Genomic DNA, 18,311 nt, shown 5'->3' with positions numbered 1-18,311 from the left:
CTGAAAGCACAATGTCCAAAGTATATGACATTTCAGGCCAATTTCAATGCAGCTGTTTGGAAAGTTATAATCAGACATCAGAGAAACAAAGCTGTTGTATTTAAATCTAGTTAATATTGATATTATGTCAGACTTTTTGACCTGTTTTTGTTCTAGATGTACGGTATATACATTTTTTTTTTGTTCTATACATTTATACTTTAGATAATATTCCTAGAATTTTTTATACCATTACACACTGTATCAGTTTGAGCAGCCTAATTTCATTGCACCTGATACGTGTAGTAACGATGCATTCTATTCTATTCTATTCTATTCTATTCTATTCTATTCTATTCTATTCTATTCTATCAAAAATATTAGGTAACAATGATCATGGCTGAATATTGTCAGTTTAACAAGTAAACACAATGACAGAGGTAAGATTCTGATCTGTAAATAATGAGATACAATCTTCAAAATTATCAGAATTTCACAATGACACTGTTTACCTTTTAAGTTCTGGTTGGATGAACTCATGAAAAAGTCTGGGTTTGTAACTGGATCCAAACTGGTCACATGGGAGGAGCTGGATGATAAAATGCTCTAAAAAGTGTATGGTGTAGATCCAATTTGACACCCTCCACCTCCACACAATATGTTAGCTAACTTATGTAACCATGGTGTGGTAGGGCTTGCACGCAATACAGTCTAATACAACACAATAACAATACAGTCTAAATACAGTCTTGTTCTACAGAAGTGGTCAGACTACATTCAAAGTATCTGGCAGTAACCATGTGCATAAAGCAGAGGGTTTGAGGTGGACTGTTTTGTCTTTGAGTCAGGTTGTAAAACTTTCACTTTAGCTTCATCTAGTGGTTGTATCAAGACTTACACTACACAGCGACAGCATTATATCTGTGGAAATGAAACTTTACCAAGTTATTTGAACTGTTGCATCATAGTTAGAGGGAATGTTTAATAAGTACACAGGATGACACAAATCCAGGTCAGAAATGACAGATATAGCATTTGATCTAGTTTTTCAATTGTGCTTCCTAGAATGAGGATGTGTCGGTTGTCAGTACAAAGGAAACACACATTTTGCGTTTTGCAAAGATGGGGTGGAGAGTCAAGTCCTTTATAAACGCAGAATCTACAGTTTATCAGCAGGAAAATTAAACAAATAAAAAGAGAGTTATTCAAATGTTTTTCTTCCCCTCATGTAAAAAAAGAGAAAAAGAGTAGAGTGTAGTTTATTGAAATGTTCTTGTAGTCCACAAGTACAAAAACCTGAAAACATCATGGTTACATAAGTGTGGAAACATGTTATGTGGGGGTTATGTGGAATGTGTCAAACTGGATCTACAGCATGTTTTCCAAACATTTTACCACTGAGTTTGCTGACAACAGTGATAACAAAAGTTAATGCATCCTTACAGCACAGATTCAAACAAGCTGATTCACTTTCTTTCATCAGACCATCATAGATGCTGTTTGCTTGTTTGGATCTGATGGGATGTAACCCGTGTGTGTGTGTGTGTGTGTGTGTGTGTGTGTGTGTGTGTGTGTGTGTGTGTGTGTGTGTGTGTGTGTGTGTCTGATCTGATAAACATCACAAAGAAGTGTGTTGAGACTCAAGTCAAGGTTTAGGGATTCATTAGTGCTGCTGGTAATACAGAGCTCATGTTCATTGATGGGTATCTGAATTCCACTATGCACTGTAACATTTTGAAAAAGTAATATAAATGTTACATTGATAAACATCAGTGAAGAGACTTTCCAAAACAGTTTCTTGGGGAACCTAATCAATGATGAAGGGAGTTAAATTTGTACTGGAAAACAGGTCAGTTTTTCTTCATCCTGAACACTCTACACAAAATAAAACATTACAGGTATGGTAGTGGTCTCTCAAATTCCATACTCTCACAGAATAGCCTACATGAGAATAAACTAACTATTTTGCAGCATCAGCTGTACTGAATAAAACTCTTGTCTTTCTAAGTTAAATTTCAGATACAGAAAATCTTTATGTATCCCCAGATAGAAAATCAGTTTAACAGTGTATGGTAGCAAAATTGATAGATTTTGTTTGCCTATGATACTGTCATTGTTCTGTCCATTTTAAGAGCCAGATTATCCCAAATAACGGTTTCACAAATTGTTACCCTCATATCATAATTGTCTAAAGTCATATTTTTTTCAGATCACAGCCAATGATGCAAAATAAAGCAGCAGTGTTATGGGAGTAAACTTACACACATACCACAATTTGGCCAAATATATTTGACTAAGGCAATTGTGCAATGAGGGAAATGCAACCCTACAAATGCTGTAAATTCCAGTCGGGACGTCCTGAAAGTGACTCTTCCTGGGCAGTTACCATGTGACTTCCCAGTGTTACCAAATCCATGCCCCACCCCCTGTAATACCCGCCCCTTATTTCATGCCCGCCCCTTTGGTAAAGAAATGACCAATTGAAGACATATATTAATGAATGACAGAGCTTTTATCCAATCATGAATAAGTATTGGTGTGAGTTACAGACGGATCCTGTGAAACCACTCCCAGCCTCTTTTAGCCGCCTGACCGCGCAGCTGTCTGCCGCGTAGTTACAGCCCGCGACCCGCCAAGACGTTCTCCGGCCGGGTGGGATATTGATATCTTTGCCGGATAGACTAAACGGACAGGCGGGTCGTCCGACTTATCGATTTTAACACTCGTTTGAATGGAAGCGGACGGTTTCGTGTCCCGGCGAACGTCCGTGGAAACAGCGGGCGTCGATAGTCGGGTTGCAGGTGCTGCTGCCGGGGCAGATATTCGATGGCTGGGTGGCAGACTTCTCAACGCGACGGGGGGGTTTGTTGGGTCTCTTTCTACCCGGATGGAACAGGACTTTTCCCCGGTGTTGCATCGGGCAACTATGGAGACCTCGACCTCTGTCGAGCCAGAAATAGACTATGAAGGACTGCCTCAGGGAGTACCGACCCGCACTCACATGTTGGCAGGAGCTGTGGCCGGAATCATGGAGCACTGCCTTATGTACCCTATCGACTGTGTCAAGGTATTAAATCAAAGAAACGCTACTCAGGGTTTGGTATGAACTGTGTTTAGAGCCAGTGGCAGTCACATTGAACGCCCAAACTGATTGTATAAACTTAAAGGCCCGAACATAAGCCTGAGCTCGAGTTAGCCACAGGCTAGCAGCCATAACCTTGCTAACAGAGGTCAGTTAAGCAACTAACATATCAACACAACGAAAGAAAGAAACACACGACTGTCAAAATGTATACCAAACCATCTATGGGCTACTTTAATACATTTCGGCAAACAATAATGTATTCTAATCTCTAAAAGTTAATTGTCATATTGACTGTCATCTCTGTGTCGGTTAGGCAACACACTCCATTCACTAGCATGCTAGCAAAAACCAGTAGTGGCTGCTTTTAGCTAGCATGCTTCTATTATCGGACATGTCGTTTTTGACAATTGTGATTTCTTCTTTAGAAAGAAAAAGATAAATACTGCAGAGCTCTTCAATATTGCCCTTTAACAGAATGTGAAATAAATTCAATAAACATTTCAAAGCAGTTTAGAAACGTTAGACATGAGTTAGCATTCATCGTCATGTCATGATGACATAATCTGGGTTCAGATTCTTCTTCTAATTGTCATGCTTTTGTAAACTGGTGAATAGTATGAAAATATCTCAATAATGCCTCAATTTATTGATACAATGGCCCTCTATAGTAGTGTTACTTAACCTACTAATGACGCAGGATACTTTATTGGCACTGAGAACCACAAACCGGAAAGGGTTCAATCAAAACCATAAAGCCTTGACTAAAGTACACTGGTAGTCGTAGGTCTGTGTGTAATAGCACAGATAAGACCAGCACAGAAGGCAATGTGCACTTAGCTGGCTTAGTAGAAACTGACAGGTTTAATTGTGGTGATATTAGTGATTGTAAACTACTATTTTTGGGGGAATTGTTATAATTTGATAATCCCAACATTTAACGTATGTTTTACTCTTAAGGGGATGTGAACTTGGCTATCAATTTGAAGTTTCTTTATATCTGATAGCACCGCTGGTTGGACTCTGTTTTCTTATCTGTTTGCTGTTTTTTGACGTAATATGAACTGACCAGATATGTGACCTTAACCCCTTTCATGACTTTTTCCATATATTCCAGTAATTCCTGGTACATATTACTTTCCAAAGCCAGCCAAGGCCATGAAGTGCTTCAGGTTTTGATAGATACTACTCTCATAAAATGATAGTTTCCTCTACTGTACATTATTTATATAAATAGTATTACTCTAGGCTGATGTTCAGAAAAGTTTTGATTTGTAAAATCCTCTCAAACCTCTGTCTGCTTTTGTCTCAAATGTCTTACAAAGGCACTACCACATCTATATTTTAAATTATTAGTGAGTAGAAAATTAGTGGCAGAGTGTGTGACGTTATAAAAAGATGCTTGTGGTATTTTTACAGATGGCAAACCTATTTGTGCTTTGTGATTAAAGAATGAACATGTAGCTCACAGCTAATCGAATTTTTTGCATTTTCATTAGTAGACGAGCTGAACCTGATCACTTCTGTATTTTGTGGAGCTTTTTGTTTGACAAAACTTACAGTAGATAAAAGTGCTTGGCATAAACAAATATTGACATCAGTTCGCAATTCTTGGAAAGCATTTAATGAAAAATGAAGTCTAAACACCCTCATATGAGGTTTGTTTGCAAGGCTTTGTGTGATAACACTACCAAATATCTATAGTGCCATTGACAAGTTTTTTGTTCTCCAGTGAGTGAGCCAGACTGTGACCTACACTGAACAGGGACAAGGAAGTATGTTACGAAACTTATGGCATCAAGAAATGAAAAATAGCTCAAGGAAGTACATTTGTTTTGTCTTTACAAGAATTGTTTTGGTCAACTTCCTCATAATCTTCGTTTCCCAGTACAGTCCCTCCAATATTGGCCAATGTTCTTGTGTGTGTATGTCTTGCTAGGTTTTGGCCACTCGTTTCCTCATTTCCACACATTTACAAAAAGCAATTAAAAGCGAGTTGCAAATCCTGTTTTCTAGCTTACTGTCAGACATTTTCAATAATGCCGCGTTTCCACTACGTGGTACCAGCTCGACTTGACTTAGCCTTTTTGCGTTTCCATTATGAAAAAGGACCTGGAATCTGGTACCCGGTACTACTTTTTCGGTATCACCTCCTCCGAGGTTCCAAGACTGGGGAGCAGATACTAAAACGTGACGTGTAAACACTGCAGACCACTGATTGGTCAGACAGTTGTCTCTGTGACCCGCCGTTTTACAAAAAACAGATGCGGAAGTTTACAGTAAATGCAGTGGTAGGTCAATCCACATGATAACAGCCCGCAAAACTACACCATTCAGTCAGGAGATTCAGTCTTTGGTGGCCAACGTAAAAATTCAGCTTGAGTTTGACGAGACAACACGCAACGAGCAACTTTATCAGTAACTCTCTGAGCAGACAACACGGAAGTAATGCACTGCATAGCTATGACGTCCAGGTACTGTGAAGTCAGTAGTATCCAGTAATGGAAACGGTCTCCAGGAATAGGACCTGGTACCCATGGTGAGTTTAGTCGAGTTGAGCGGGTTCCACGTAGTGGAAACGCAGCATAATGCTGCACCTTGATCTGAACTTGCCAGGCTGATGATTAACTTTTGCTCTCAGTGACCAAAGGAAACAAATAGATGAGGTAAATCCATCAGACAAAATAATAACCTGCTCTTTTGTGTTGTATTCATGTTTAGATGCATTACATTGAGTTTGGGAATTATGATGAATAACCATGTAAAGAGACTTAAAGTTAAAGGAGTGCAAACATTACCTCGACACTATGTTATAATGTTGGACTAGAGTGAAAGAGCTCCATTGTGTAAACCGTTTTTAGGCAGAGTTATCAGAGCAAGGTTTTCATTGTGGAAATCTGATGTTAAAAAAACTATTCACTAGGAGGCAAAGAAATCTGTGTCTTTGAGGTCAAAAAGTGACTTCCGTAAGTAGTTAACGTTGGCATATGCGCAGAACTGAACTGTGCTGAGGAAGGAGGGATGTGAAGAATGTTTTTGTTATAGAAAAGTTGTACTGAGCTGTATTCAAAAGAAATCACCATGGAGCTATTTTTGGAAACAGTATGAACTGAGTGAATTTATGTTTCACACAGATCACAATGTATGAGCCTGAAGATGTTAAAGGAGAAGCAAGTTTTGCAAATTTATCTGATGTTCTTTTAATCACCTTACCTCAGACTCCTGTCTACTGCATGACAAATGAGTTGTTTCGATTTTTGTTTTTGACGCATAGAACAAGTCCTCACCAAACCTCCTTCATCATTCCCCCATCGTATGGTTAGACTCTTACAACCCTGGAACTTTAAAACTGGTTAAAATAAGTGGAAATATGTCTTCTTCAAAGGATACTGTTTTCGTATTCAACATGAGTGTCTTATGCTTTTAGCATCTTTCTCTCTGAGCCTAGAGCGGTACATTATAGTTAACATCACGAGGAAATGATTCCATGTTAAATGCAGGTCAGCTGGTGTTAGTGTGACTACAGTCATCATTATGAGCTGTCTGTTCTTGACAAATCTACCTTCAAGAAGACATAGTGTGGTTGCTAATTACTGTACTGTACTGTTTCCTAGTGCCAAAAAAAGTCACTTCTTGTAATTAATTTTGAAATATGACCTATGTCCCTTTGGATAGAAGGAGAGTGACTGGAACACATACTTTCTATTGAATTGATCCACAGGCAGCTTTTTGTGTTTGTTTTTCGTGAAACTGTTAGACCAAATGTGATGTGAGTCAACTTGATCGTATCGGGGATGACCAAGCACATTCCATTAGAGCAGGGCCTTCAAACTCATTTTAGTTCAGGGGCCACATTCAGCCCAATATGGTCTGAAGTGGGCCGGACTTGTCAAGTAATAGCAGAACAACATATAAATAATGTCAACTCCAAAGTTTTCTCTGTGTTTTAGATTGAAATTAGTTAAAAGTACATCATTGAAAATCTACAAACTGTCCTTTAAAAAATGATAATAACATGAACAGCTTGAAATGTCCTAAGAAAATTAAGTGCAATTTTAGCAGTATTATGTCTCATAATACACATGTGCATTACAACTTACAATCACAGTGGATCTAAAAATGCACAAAACATTTAGTAACAGGCAGAATATTGTTAAATTGCACTTACTTCTATTAAGACATTTCAGTGTGTCCAGGTTATTCCCATTTTTTGTATAAGTATAGTTTGGAAATGTAGGCTAAATATTTTCATGTAATTTTATTTCTTTGCACTAAAACAAAGAGAAAAGTTTAGCGTTGTCATTATTTAAAGGTTTTTATGATATCATTTCACTCTTCCGGCCATTTCTCAGAAGGACACGGTGGGAATTTCCATGCGGGTTAGCTGTATTCTCTCTCCTGTACACATTTATTCCTGAAGGCAGGGTGAAGTAAGGGCAGGTCGCTTATTGCATGAGGACTGCACCATATTTGTCTAAAAATTTTAATTCGGTCATCCAGTAACCACAGTTTTCTAGACACGAATACACTGATTGTGCAATTAGCATTGTTTATTCATGTCAAAAGTATCAGGTTGAGTGATTCAGACTGCACCACTTCCCTTCTAACCATTCATGGTTTGTGGTTGGTTCCTTGAATGTAGCTGTTTCCATCTCAGTTCAGGTTTAAGTGCAGCCGTAAACACTTGGAAGTCATTAACACAAACTGAAGCTGTGTGATATCTGGCTAGCAGAATGGGCATCAAATCCATACTCTGCACTAAACTGTAGCACAAACATGAAACGACTACACATTTTAATTTAGTGTTGCTTTTAGCTATTGCTATAATGGTAGCTATATTTGTCTCTTGACAGAATCCGAACCTTGTCAGGGCAACTGTTTCCAAGTTGGCTCAAGTTGCAGGACCATGTTGTCATTTATTTGCCCCTCTATGACTGCTGAAGAAAGTTAAGTTTTTTGTTTTTTTTTCCAACTCTTATTGGACATTTTTTAATTTTATCAACATGGAGAAACAATAATACAGCAAAATAGACCAACTAAACATGGGAAAAAGGTAAATGGGCCTTCTTGTTCGAGGTGAGGCAGTTCACCAGATCCAAATTATATAAAGATTATTTAGAATCACCATTGGGAGTAGTAAAGGAATGCGACAAGTAGTTACTATAAACTCTGATTCAGGAACTTTTTAAAGTTTTTTTCCCAGTATCTTTCACATTTTTTAGAAGAATGTCTCAAAGTAAAAGTAATACTCTCCATGACCTAGACTTTATGTATTATTTCTGTCCATTCCCAAAGTGTCAGTGTTTTGTCTTTCAGCCATTTGCAGGTTATGAGGAAAGCTAAGTTTTAATTGCATCTAAAGTATCACAAATCTTCTGCTTGGTTAGGTTTAAACACTAATAAACTCTGGGGAAAAAATATATATATTTACTGTTACTGTTCCTGACCTTGTCATTTTGTTAAAAATTTAAAGTTATCTTTTTGTGTTGTGCTAAGCCAGGGGTGTTAAAATCATTTTAGTTTAGGGGCCACATTCAGCCCAGCATAATCTCAAAGGGGCCGGACCAGTAAAATAATAACTTATTAATTATGTCAACCCCAAATTTTTCTCTGCTTTCGAGTGAAAGAAGTAAAATTACATTATGAAAATGTTTACATCTACAAATCATATTTCTCCAACACTAGTCTTTAAAAAAATGTAAATATCAGGAGCAAGCTTAAATTTCTCAAGAAAAATAGGTGTGATTTTAACAAATTTATGCCTCAGGTTATCATTTAAACATATGTGTTACAATTTACAGGTCACAGTGGATCTACAAATACACTATTTTAATAATTTGAGAAACATGTACACAATTAGCAGCACAAAAATGACAAAAAAATTCAACAAATATGAACAAAATAAAGAATAGCAAGAGTAAAACATGCACAAACATGAATGAGTTGTCATGATTTATAGGTCATTACTTCCACCAGGAGGTATGGTGATCGCTTTGCTTTGTGTGTTTGTTTGTTAGCAAGATAACTCAAAAAAGTTATGGACGGATTTTCATGAAATTTTCAGGAAAGGTTGATACTGGCACAAGGAACAAATTATTACATTTTGGTGGTGATCAGAGGGTGCAGCAGAGGCAGATCTGTCTTGGCGGAGGTCTGTGCTCTTCGAGTGCTTTTCTTGTTATGATAGTATTTTCACTTGAGATCATATCGGTCTATATGTAGAACCTGAACTAAAATGATTGTAACATCATTGATGGTTAATTTCTTCAGTCTAATTTTTGCATGTCTCAAATTCATCCCACAGGCTGGATTAGACCGTTTGGCAGGCTGGTTTTGGCCTGCGGGTCATCTGTTTGACACCCTTGTTCTAAGCGAATCACCTACACATTGGTCTGTTAGACCTACTGTCTAATCTACTGTTTCCTTGTTTCTCATTTATAATCAGACTCGAATGCAGAGCCTGCACCCAGAGCCAGGAGCACGTTACCGGAATGTGATGGACGCCTTGCGGCAGATTGTGCGGACCGAAGGTGTGTGGCGGCCAATCAGAGGTGTGAATGTGCTGGCGGTGGGGGCAGGACCCGCCCACGCCCTCTACTTCGCCTGTTACGAGAAGATCAAGTTCTCTCTCAGTGACGCCATTCACCCAGGTGCTAACAGCCACTTTGCAAATGGTAAGAACCCACTTGACTGATTTAAGTAGAAGTAACACCACACTATTCTGTAATACACAACAAAGTACTCAAAAGTACATGCTGCACTTCATGTTAATAGCACACTAAGATGTACTTGTACTTCAAGAATGTGTTTCAGTTTGTTATCATTGGAAACCGTAATTTAAGACCAACCATACCAACTTTTTTCTATTATTTGTTATTTTTTGTCAAGTACAATGTTGATGGAAATCCAGGCTCTTCACAAATACCAGAAAATCACATTTATAAGTTGTAAAGTGGTTTGAAAGTTCCCTCTGATAACAGTTATATTTGATTTTTGGCACTGTAAAAGTAAACACATATAAAACACTAACTTGTCAAATTTATAGTTGCTAATTATTCACTATTTGGCATGTTTTTGTATCACTGACACAAATTAACATAATATAAAAGTAGAAGAGCCACAGTTTTAATGGATGATTCCAGCAGAAACTTTCAATCAGAAAATGAATGCAGTATGATTGTACACAAATTAATATTCGCATGCGTTTTGTAAAATAAATGAAATGCAAATTTAAGTGTGAATGTAATCAAGTACACAAATTAATATTTGTATGCGTTTTGTAAAATAAATTTTTTGTAAAATAAATGAAATGCAAATTTAAGTGTGAATGTAATCAAATGTCCAATAAGTACCACAAATAAAAGAGAAGAATGAAAAGTTGCATGAAATTTGTAAATCAAGAAAGTTAAAACCAATGCTGGATTTTGACCTTCACAACAGTAATCAGCTGTTTTTCTTCGTATTAAGAGAATAGACTTCATTTTGAGCACAGATAATTTGAGGTTTTAATGTGGCTCATACTTCCTCCCTGCAGGACTGGCAGGCTGCATGGCCACGGTGCTGCACGACGCCATCATGAACCCGGCCGAAGGTAAAAAAAAAAAAAAAAAAAAACCTCCTCCTCGTCTTCTGGAATGATCAGCTCACTGGACACAGTACATTCCATACACAGCTGAAATCTCCTACAGATAGTGTTGTTTCCCAGTGAGCTGCAGGTCTGTGATTAGGACACTAGGTGGAGCCGTTGACTCAGCTGTGTTACTGAGAGCAGAAAAAACATAGATGTTATGGCTACATACAGATCAATTATAGCTGTGTAAAAAATAGGTGATGATAAGGTACAATATCAGGCTATCCATAAGTCACAGAAAACAAGAAAACATGAAAATGTACAGGAAAACTGTGTTGATCATCTTTTTTATTTAATTTGATTAGATTTTTGCCATTTATTTTCCACTAATGGAAGTATGTCTAATGTACACTGTATGGACAAAAGTATTGGGGCATGTTGAATTCAGGTGTTTCTTTTCTAACAGGGGTCTGGGCTACAAAACAATAATGATAAATGTCATAATAAAAAATAAAAAAAATATTGAAATTTAGAGGTAGAATAATTAAAATCATAGCCATGGATTAAAATAAAAAACAAAATCATTGTTTAGACAAATTAAGTGAAAACCCTGTCTGAGGCATTTTGGAAGCAAGTATAACAATTTAAACAAAACTATCAATGCAATGATATTTAGTACAATATACAACTATATTGTAACTACACCACCTAAATCACCACCTGTAACTAAACACCTGAATTCAACGTGTCCCAATACTTATGTCCATATAGTGTATTTCTGCACCATTATGTCCTGCCGTCTCCTTCAGTGTTTTTAATTCTCCTTAAGGGTTCACATTTAAAAATATGTTGGTTCTTCATCATTGATGACAAATGTTTTTCCTACCAACTCCATCTCTCTGTCCTCTCTCCTGTCAGTGGTGAAACAGCGAATGCAGATGTTTAACTCTCCATACCGCGGCGTCTTGGACTGTATGGGCTCTCTGCTGAGACACGAGGGCCCGGCCGCTTTCTACCGCAGCTACACCACCCAGCTGACCATGAACGTGCCGTTCCAGGCGCTCCACTTCATGACCTACGAGTACCTGCAGGAGCTCCTCAACCCCCACAGACAGTACAACCCCTCCTCCCACGTCGTGTCTGGTGCATTGGCTGGAGCCCTAGCCGCCGCCGTCACCACTCCCCTCGACGTTTGCAAGACCCTTCTCAACACCCAGGAGGCTCAGGCCATTCATGTGATCCAAGCTGAGGCGGCGACAGCAGCCGGAGGGGTCGGAGCAGCAGCCGCCGCTTCAGCCTCTGGAAGCCGCCACATCTCTGGCTTGGGCGAGGCTTTTCGGACTGTCTACAGAATGGGTGGCTCGGTCGCCTTCTTCAAGGGCGTCCAAGCTCGGGTCATCTACCAGATGCCATCTACAGCCATCAGCTGGTCCGTCTACGAGTTCTTCAAATACATCATCACCAAGCGCCAGCATGAGCGACGGCTACACGGAGACAAGTAAACACTTGTTGATGGTGTCGGGTATCGGCAACACAAAGGTTTATGGCATTGTACCGGTCACTGGTGTCGGTATTAGTTTCTAAACACAGAAGGTCTGAAGAGCTCCAGAGTTTATATTCTCTGGGCTTTTAGTCGGTTTTTCATCATGTTTACTGAGATTAAATAAGCACGGTCCGATCTAGTTCATAGCCAGAGGTTTTAGACAACTTGTCTGGAAAACCTTAGTCATGAGCTTGATTAAATGTCAAACAGTGACAAGATGGTTTCCAAAAACTGCCCAATTAAGTTCTAACGCTTACACTAATTTAATTTTATTTTTAAACAACATCAGCAATTGGTGCTAAATGGCAAAATATTAGATAAAGGGTTACAGATGTATTAAAGAAAGTCAGTGTTCACAAACTCTACTTTTGAATGAACAGAGTTTCAATTGGCAAGTTTGGTTTTACCTCTGAACTCCACATCGCTAGATTTTAACAAACTATGAGTGAGGCCAAGTGTAAAGTGCTGATTTTCAGCTTTAGTTTAAGGATGTTTATGACTACTTCTAAATAAGCTGCAGAAACTGTGGTGGCTTTTACTCATGACAAACATGAAAAGGACCCCCAGTCCTGCACTGCTCTGATGAGCACTAAAGCTGAGAGTCAGCACTTCATCATCAACATTAGTCAGAGTTTAGATACTGATAGTGTTGGCATTAAAATCAGGTCTTTTTTCATTGCAAGCAATTGAGTCTACACTTGTTAGAAGAATATAAGAGTTAATATTAGTGACATATATCCAGATGCTTCAGATTGTGCTGTAAACGGCTTTATCCTGCTGAAACATGTTACCATACATCTTTTCATGATCACTAGGGGGCACACTACTCAACCTCATTACCACTAGTGGAGGAACAGCAGAGGTGTGAAGTTACAGAATCGGCTTAAGTAAAATTAGACAGCATATCTAAGCTGATGAAATGTAAAATTCTATTGCATGGGGACAGATTTACAGTGAGACAAGGTAAATGTAATTAAAATATAGATCACCAGAGGGACATGAAGCATGAAAGTCATGAACTTTTAGGAACATCTGTGTGGGATACAGTAAATCTTCATGTCTGTTGCAGTGGTTGAATGAGGAGAAATATAGTCTGATAGACTGAACAGATATGATCTCAATTTAGCTGAGCATTCATTGTTGGTGGACAAATAACGCACAGCAGCATGATGTTTATTTGAACCTATTTTTGGTGCACAAGCGCCTCAAACTCGTACCTCAGAGAAGCTGAATTTCACTTCTACACCAACTGAGTGCTTTCATATCGTCACACTGATATTCTACAGACTGAGCTCTGTGAGTCAAGCTTCTGTTACTGACTAAAACTAGACTTAAACAAAATTTGGAAACTAAAATCTAATTCCACACTTTTTTACAAACTAAAAAAGCCCTGAAATAACTGAATACATTCTGCACACTTTAATGATTTAGTGTTAAACTGAGAATCATAACTTTATTTTGTTCACAGTAAACACATAAGGAATCCTTGAAAGCAAACTGAACAAACCAAGTCATGACAGTATTATTTTCTTGCTTATTTTATTTGGTTAAGCTGCACACACTCCTAGTACTTCAAGGACAATTCTGGGTGAAATTGAAACAAGTGAGTGAAACAATTAATATTACTACTCCACATGCCTTCAGTTAGCCGCCATACATCAACGCACAAATACCACAGAGAGATCCTCAGATATATAAATATATATAAATAGAAAATTATGTTTTGAAGCCATAGAACTAAAATACTGTACATAAAACATGCATATGAATATGGGCAAATGGATAAACCCAAAATCTGTAACCAGCTAAGTTCTTAAGTAACTATTAATGCTGTAAAACTGCAGGTATTTATAGAACGCACATAAAATTCACACTGTAATGTAGCTAAACAAAAGGCCTGGAATATTTTAAATAGACAGACCATACGGTTGGGGAAAAAAATGTAAGCGTTAAGAGGGGAAAGGTGGTTTAAAAATGATTGTAGGAGTTTTCCTCATCTTATGCCAAGTGTCAAGATTAGGAAACCAAAGACTGAGCAATAGAGCAGAGAAAACGGGAGTGGACGCAGCGATCTGTCGGATTACGACACTAATGTGAAATGCTTGAAAACTGTTGGAAAGCGACACCTGTATTTTGTGAATTGTAAATAAAGGCAGCTCCTCGCAGAAGCAGGGTCTTCTCTTGGTGCTGACTCTCCAAGTGCTGAGAGAAATGAAACGATGTCTTCTTGTTTTGATTTGGAACTCAACTTTTAGTGAAAACTTGACACAAAAAGTCCAAAGGGATGGGTTTGTAGTAAGTCAATTAGAGCAACAAAAGACAGACTGAATAAAATTGAGGCAGTGGGGTGTTCAGACTTGGTTGGAGTGCCTTTTGTAAAATCAGGGGTGAAATGCAACTAATTCCTTGATCTTGAGGTACTGGGGTATGTCCATTTGATGTTACTTGTACATTCAGATCCATAAGTATTTGAGCCTGAATGTAACTCAGTGTGACTCAAACCTCTGTTCAACACCACAGTGTATCTGAAATGAAGCAAACAAGATGTAATTGAAGTGTGGACTTTTAGATTTAACAAAAATATTGCATTAACCAGTGTCTTAATTACAACTATTTGTATTTTAAACAAAGTCCCTTCATTTCAGGCTCAAAAGTAACTGAACAACTAACTAACCAGCAGCTCCATGTCCAAAAGTGTCCTGTTCTCTCATTGTTTTATGACAATGAAGCAGATTCAATGTCTAGAGTTGATCCAGATGCTGAATTTGGTTTTGGTAGTTATTGACTGTAATTCTCAACATGAGGTCCAAAGAAGCCTCAGCAGGCAAGTAACAGGTTATTCAGCAGAGAAAATTAAACGAGTGAGACGGTGAAAGAACGGAGGGATCGAAGCCACAACCAGTGCTGAAATATAAACGGTCAAAATCATCCTCCTTCTAAAACTGCCATCACCTCTGTCATTTTATCAATGAATGTCGTGTTACTGCTGTTTCAACATTTAGGGTGTTTTGTGCATGTTAATTAAAACACTGGGTGAGAGGGTACACACACATGCAATGACACAACATGATTTCTTATTTTATTACAATTATTACAATTTCAGCTCCATGGCCAAGCGAAGAGAAGGACAAAAGCTCTCTTGAGGGACTTCTGGTTTTCAAAAAATCAATAACGTTACAGATAAGTCAAGAGTCAGGAATCTCAGTTACTACTTTTATTAGCCCACGACAGTCGCCAAAGGTAGAATCTTGAGATATAACAACACAACTAACGTTTAAATTTAGAGTTTACATTTCCTGTCTTGTTTACTAATTTTAGCTAACAACTTCATTAGCATTGACAAGTTTGGTTAGGCGTGACATTTAGGGGCGTTTACACGTAGCTGGTTATCTGGCAAAACAGATTTTTTTCTGTTTGCGCCTATTGTTTAGATGACAATGGCCACACCCACCGAAAATGAAGCTTTCTGAAAACTGACCAAAGTGGAGATTTTGGGAAATCTCCACTCCATTCTTAAAAGGACAGAATCTCCAGGCCTGAAGACTACAGTTTTTCATTTTCAGAGCAATAATCAATATTTAGGACTCGCATTCATTTACAACAAAATTAAAGCATTGATGTCCAACCCAGGATGTTGTTAAAATGATTTAAAGCATTAGTTTTTTCCTTAAATATGTAGAAGTGTTTGTGGCAAATTCCAAATGGATATTTCTCAACTTTTAACCTTTCCCAAGTTATTTATCACCATTTTTATAATATGCCCCATAATTTGGATTTTTCCTTGGAAATCAGATATTTAAATATCCTATATTTAACCTTCTGAGACCCAGGACAGTACACATTTCTGTTTTTTTGTTTTGTTTTTCATGCCAAAAAGCTGAACTTTTCCTGTGGAAAGCTGAATTTTTTTAAATAAAGTTGTAGACCTCTTGTCCACAAACATGGAGAAAAAAACTAATTTCTAGCTCTTAGGAGGCTAATTTACTGGTCTTGTAGATGCTCATAAATACTCATGTTCATAAAAAAGCTGAAAACTTTTTCAACAAAGTATATCAGACTGTAAAAACAAACGTCCACAACTATTGTCATTTAGAAGTCTCCTAGCTATTAATTCTACATGAAAACACAGTCTGCATATCTGAATACATTCACATTCCCTTCAGTGTAAAATCTATAATATTATTATACAATATTTAGTTTTGATTGTGTCACACATTCACTATAGCATTGTGTCAATAAGCTTATGGAATGTTACATTTGTTTCCAGAATTCTTTGCACTCATAACATTGAACCTGAACCCAAACAACTGAACCAACCCCAGATCATAACACTGGACTGGAGGCGCTAGGCATGATGGGTAATCACTTCACCTCTGGAACAGGGTCGATCTGGACTCATCAGACCACATGACCTTTATCCATCGAACACAGCCCAATCTTTATACTCTCTGGTTAATTGAAGCCTTTTTCCCCAATTACTGTCTTTGCTAAGTGGTTGATTAAGCCTACATAGGTATACTGTCTCTTACTTTGACTATTACACATTGACTTGAGTTCTAATATTGACTTTTTACGATTTCATTTATCCAAACATTTACATGATCTCCAATCACAATGATTACTTTTTTTTCTGACCAAATCTCCTCTTCATTGATGACCATTTACCATTATCCTTCAAGGACGTAAAGATGCACTGGGTAGTTTTTAACCCACTTTTCAGTGCTTTAGCATCTTCTTACATGTTTTCTTAATTTTTTTTTTCGGGCTTTTGGTCCTTCATAAGCAGTCTTTTTCTTTTACAGCGGTGAGATTTGCCCCCATGACATTATTTAACAAATGAAAAACTACTCACTGCATTAGTTTGGGTTAAAGAACTTATTGCAGCTGAAACATTAATCTCTGTAGTAATAACCAAATGTGATCTTAACTATTTGTTTTATTAAATCCATGCATGTGGTGGTGATTTATCAAAAACTCAGGCTTAAATTTAGTTAAACGTGATCGTAAAACACATTCATTTGATTGTCTGAGAGCTGTACTGCTTCTAATCTCTTCTATATTTGGTAATATTTGGAGAGTGGTGTTGCTGCCTTGGTGAAATATTGGATTTCTTTTTTTATATTTTATTTTGCAGTTTTCAGATATATAAAATACAAACACACACACACAAAAAAAAAAAAAAAACACAAAAGCTCAGATGTGTGTAACAACTAATCAATTAACTACACTGTAAGACCAGATAAGTTGAGTTTACTTTAAAAAAATTTGAGGAAACTGGTTACCTTAACAAATTTAAGTAAAGAGTAATGAAAACTTGAGTGTATTAAACTTAAATGCTTGATTTGAATTGAATTGCTATTTTAAGTACAACACACTAAATGCCAGTTTAATTTAACTTAAAATTTGTTGCAATGTCAATTGCTTTGTATAATCATTAGACTTAATACCATCAGTTTATTGTACTTAATTTCAAGTTGATATAAATTAAAATCTTCAGCAATATAAATCGCTTTGTATAATTATTTAATAGTGATGTGACGTTCACGAACAAATCGAATCTTTTGAACAGCTCTTTGAAATGAACGATGGGAACTGAGCCTTTGTAAAGAGCTGTTCATTTATTTATATATATATATATACAGGGTGGGGAAGCAAAATTTACAATGAACATTTAGTTGTTTTTTCTCAGCAGGCACTACGTCAATTGTTTTGAAACCAAACATATATTGATGTCATAATCATACCTAACACTATTATCCATACCTTTTCAGAAACTTTTGCCCATATGAGTAATCAGGAAAGCAAACGTCAAAGAGTGTGTGATTTGCTGAATGCACTCGTCACACCAAAGGAGATTTCAAAAATAGTTGGAGTGTCCATAAAGACTGTTTATAATGGAAAGAAGAGAATGACTATGAGCAAAACTATTACGAGAAAGTCTGGAAGATACTATTAAAGAAGAATGGGAGAAGTTGTCACCCGAATATTTGAGGAACACTTGCGCAAGTTTCAGGAAGCGTGTGAAGGCAGTTATTGAGAAAGAAGGAGGACACATAGAATAAAAACACTTTCTATTATGTAAATTTTCTTGTGGCAAATAAATTCTCATGACTTTCAATAAACTAATTGGTCATACA

The 18,311-nt window shown here is 37.4% G+C and overlaps 1 protein-coding gene across 1 annotated transcript; it reads left to right on the top strand.

Moving 5' to 3' along the window:
- The first annotated feature begins 2,566 nt into the window (after window positions 1–2,566).
- On the top strand, window positions 2,567–14,391 carry LOC115418376 (mitoferrin-2-like). The gene is made up of 4 exons (XM_030132819.1): window positions 2,567–3,046; window positions 9,507–9,735; window positions 10,596–10,652; window positions 11,550–14,391. Exons 1-4 carry the CDS (start codon window positions 2,711–2,713, stop codon window positions 12,131–12,133), a joined length of 1,206 nt encoding a protein of 401 aa, XP_029988679.1. The 5' UTR covers window positions 2,567–2,710; the 3' UTR covers window positions 12,134–14,391.
- The last annotated feature ends 3,920 nt before the right edge of the window (window positions 14,392–18,311 follow it).

The sequence above is a fragment of the Sphaeramia orbicularis genome, chromosome 1 (assembly GCF_902148855.1).
Source record: "Sphaeramia orbicularis chromosome 1, fSphaOr1.1, whole genome shotgun sequence".
Classification (NCBI taxonomy): Eukaryota; Metazoa; Chordata; class Actinopteri; order Kurtiformes; family Apogonidae; genus Sphaeramia; species Sphaeramia orbicularis.
The sequence above is the reverse complement of the archived record's forward strand: the minus strand, read 5'-3'. Positions and strand labels throughout refer to the sequence as shown.